Source organism: Felis catus, chromosome D1 (genome assembly GCF_018350175.1).
Source record: "Felis catus isolate Fca126 chromosome D1, F.catus_Fca126_mat1.0, whole genome shotgun sequence".
Classification (NCBI taxonomy): Eukaryota; Metazoa; Chordata; class Mammalia; order Carnivora; family Felidae; genus Felis; species Felis catus.
In genome coordinates, this window is record NC_058377.1 from 62,725,400 (window position 1) to 62,729,714 (window position 4,315).

General features: G+C 36.2%; 1 protein-coding gene across 1 annotated transcript; it reads left to right on the top strand.

Moving 5' to 3' along the window:
- Nucleotides 1-322: 322 nt before the first annotated feature.
- Nucleotides 323-1,282, top strand: LOC101087866 (olfactory receptor 56A3-like). The gene has a single exon (XM_003992914.2). The coding sequence runs from the start codon at nucleotides 323-325 to the stop codon at nucleotides 1,280-1,282; it is 960 nt and encodes a 319-aa protein (XP_003992963.1).
- The last annotated feature ends 3,033 nt before the right edge of the window (nucleotides 1,283-4,315 follow it).

Consider the following 4,315-nt stretch of genomic DNA (forward strand, 5'->3'; position numbering starts at 1 on the left):
TAGTCCCTGAGCAATTTCCCCCTGCTCTGTGTTTCTTCAAAGAAATGACAATTCTATTTTTAAAAACCTGAAAAAAATCAAACATGTATAAATAAATCATGTTACTTCAGTCTTCTATATTGTTTAGTGATGAGAATATCTGAGTAACATGGCACAAATGATAAATAGATAAATTCACATGGGTCTGGATGACCTGATAGGAATCACAAGATTTACCTAGGTGAAGCAATTTGTTCTAAATTCATGTGTCCTAAACCAGTAGCTAATTTAATCCTAATTTTACAGATCACTAAAAGGAAGCTGTAGAAATATATGACAAAATATGACAGTGCATCAAAATGGCACCATCTCCTTTGAGATTTCAGACTTCCTCCTGAATTGTTTTATCAGGTCCCCCAGCTGGAAGCTCTGGTTGTCCCTGCCACTCAGCCTCCTCCTCCTCCTGGCTATGGGGGCCAATGGTATTCTCTTGATCACCATTCGGATGGAGGTCTCTCTACATGAGCCCATGTACTACCTGCTCAGCCTCCTCTCCCTATTGGACATTGTGCTCTGCCTCACCGTCATCCCCAAGATTCTGGCCATCTTCTGGTTTGACCTCAAATCCATCAGCTTCTATGCCTGCTTCCTCCAGATGTACATCATGAATTGCTTCTTCGGCATGGAGTCCTGCACATTCATGGTCATGGCCTATGACCGCTATGTAGCCATCTGCCACCCACTGAGGTACTCATCCATCATCACTGACCATTTTGTAGCCAAGGCTGCCATTTTTATTTTGGCCAGAAATGCACTTCTTACTATATTCATTCCCATCCTCTCTGCCCGGCTCCATTATTGTGGAAAAAATATAATTGAGAACTGTATGTGTGCCAATCTCTCTGTGTCCAAGCTCTCCTGTGATAACATTGGCTTTAACAGAATTTACCATTTAGTTGTGGCCTGGACTCTACTGGGCTCTGACCTCATTCTCATCATCTTCTCCTATACCTTCATCCTACGAGCCGTTCTTAGACTCAAGACAAAAGGGGCAGCTGCCAAAGCTCTGAGCACTTGTGGCTCTCACTTCATCCTCATCCTCTTCTTCAGCACCATCCTGCTGGTTTTTGTTTTTACCCACATTGCCAAGAAAAAAATTTCCCCTGATATCCCTGTCTTACTTAATGTGTTACACCATGTAATTCCTGCAGCTCTCAACCCCATTGTCTATGGGGTACGAACTCAGGAGATTAAAGAGGGGATTAGGAAATTACTGAGGAGGGCAAGAGAGAACAGAAAGTAATCATGATCTTGCTTGGTTTTTCTCAACCAAGAACTCAAAAACACAATCAGTAGGCAGGGACTGGGAGATAGACATATAGTTCTAATATTCTCATGGGACATGCCTGATGATAAAAACTATATGGTTTCCCCTTTACCCACAGTCACATCACACTTCTTACCCACCATGGTTTTCTGAAGATACTAAGGATATGGCCCTCCTTTACCTACCAACCTTGTCCTTAAGTCCTTTGGTAAGAACTGCCTCTCTAACAGCTTCTCAAAAACATGGACCACACTTCCATCTCTGGAACTATTTGCTTATTGTTCCTCTGTCCACATAACTCCTTCCCTCGCACCCAATGGGTCTCTCTGACCACAGTGTTTAAAATAGTACCTAACAATATTCCCCCAAAGCACAGATGATGTCCCAACACCTTCTCTATTTCACTGTTCTTCACAGCATTTGTCACTGCCTAGTGACCATAAAAGTTCCTCATTTACTTGTTTATTCCGTTGACATTCATTAAAATTTAAGGAGTAGAAAGGCACAGTGTTTGGCTTATGGTAGAGACCCACAAATGTTTGTGAAATTAATGATTAAATAAATGCTGAATAAATGATTAATTGTATGCTAGTTACTAGGAATATAATTCAGACATGATACTTTTTCTCTGGGTTTTTATATTAGACTTCAAGAGTGAGGGAGACCATATTTCATCCACATTCCATGGTCTGAGCACTATAGGACAGACAGGAGCTTAGTCATAAGAGCAAAAGTATATTTTTAGGAACTTTGAATTTGAATACACTTGAGATATTCAAATGGAAGTGTATAGACTTACAGGTATCACATTCAAATAAGATTTGCTCTTGGAAGAAAAAGAGATGTACATGTGAGAAATGACTACATATCCTCATTGAAGCAATGGAAGGAGATGGAATGGCCAAGGGAAAGAAAATAGAGCAAGAACATAAGAAAGCCCACCAAAAAACCCTGAAGTGCTCCATATGACCTTTACCTTCTGGTATCAAGAGATTAACATGGATTCACACAAAGTAGTGTTCAGTGGATAAGAAAAAATAAAAGATTCACAGAAGAAAGCACCTCAACATAAACTGTGATCAGTTAAAAAGTGATACTCAATTTTATTCAAGGTTATCTGTAGAAGTGTGGGGTCCTTGTCTGTCTAAACAATTTAATGTGTAAAATGAAGTACAAAATGTATGGGCCCATGTGGTCCCATTGAAAAATGTGTGAGTTTATCAATAAAAAGTTAGAACAATGGGTAGAGAAATAGTTCTGATGTATGTATTCATTGTTCTGTCAGTGTACACAAAGATATTTTTGTAGTGTCAAGGCACCACCTTAACAAAAGGGGGACATAAAGTATATTTGAAAAAATAATGGCTGCAAGTTTCCCAATCTGGTAAAAATTATAAACTCAGAGTTCTAAGAAGCTCAATGAAACCCAAGAATAAGAAACATGAATAACGCTATACTAGGGGTACATATCATAATCAAGCTGTTCATAAGTAATGATTAAAGAAAAAAATTATAAAGCCAGATGAAAAGACACATAACAAATTATCTAAATAAAGGATGAAAGCAGATTTCTTATCAGAAACAATGCAAGTAAAACCATAGAGCAATATCTTTAAAACTGAAAGAATAAAAAAAAGATGTTAAACTACAATTCTATATCCCACAGTAATACTCTTAAAAACAGATTTTTTTAATTTTTTAATATTTATTAATTTTTGAGAGACAGAGCATGAGCATGGGAGGGGCAGAGAGAGGGGGAGACACAGAATCTGAAGCAGGTTGCAGGCTCTGAAATGTCAGCACAGAGCTCGAATCAGCACTCAGACCCATGAACCATGAGATCATGACATGAACCAAAGTTGGACGCCTACCGACTAAGCCACCTAGGCAACCCAGATAAATGCTTTTTTAAACATATAAAAACTGAAATAATTTTTCAATGTAGGCTCACACTACAAACAACATTTGTAAAGTTTCTTTAACCAGAATGAAAATATTATCAGATGTAAATATAGATCTAAACAAAGGAATTAAAAGCATCAGAATTTGTTACTACATGGGTACATAGGTAAGATTTTTTAAATTATTTAAATGCCTTTAATTGCCTATCACAAAAATAACAACAATGCAGCATTTAATTTATAACATACAAAAAAGTAAAATGTATTAAAATAATAGCATAAGCCAGGAAGAAAAAAGTGGAATTAGAACATTGTTAAGTCATTACATAATACACAAAATAATATGTTATCACTTGAAGATAGACTGTGATTAGAGATGTGTACTATAATCTCTAAAACAAGCCTCCAAATAGTTTATACTCATAAGAAAAGAAGTAATATGGGATGGAATGTTTTAAAGAATAATTAACCCAAAAGAAAGAAAAAGAGAAGCCAAACTGACATATGTAAATCCAACCACACCATAAACCAAAATAAGTACAAATTAACTAATTATCCAATTTAAGACAGAGCTTGTCATACTGAAAAAAAAAAACTTATTTAAATGCTGCCCACACAAAATGCACCTCATGTAAACACAAAGTATTAAAAGTAAAGGGATGGGATAATATACTACACTAAAAACACCACCAATCAAAAGAAAAAAGAGAGAGAGAGAGAGACAATCCAAGAAACGAACTCTTAACTACAGAGAACAAACTGATGGTTACCAGAAGGGAGGTGGGTGGGGGCATAGGTGAAATAGGTGATGGGGATAAAGAGTACACTTATCATGATGTACATTGAGTAATGTATAGAATTGCTGAATCACTATATTGTACACCTGACACTAATACAACACTGTATGTTAACAATACTGGAATTAAAATTAAAAATTAAAAAAAAGGAAATAAAAATGGGATAACTATAATAATACCAGAAAAAGTGAGTTTCAAAGCCAAAAACAACAGTAGAATATATAATATTTCAAATGCACACTGAACATTACTAAAATGTATCATATTCAGGGTCATAAAATGAATCCCAATACACTTAAAAGAATTCATGC

Coding starts and splice junctions, on each gene's coding strand:
- LOC101087866 (XM_003992914.2), top strand. CDS start 323: ATGACAGTGCATCAAAATGGCACCATCTCCTTTGAGATTTCAGACTTC.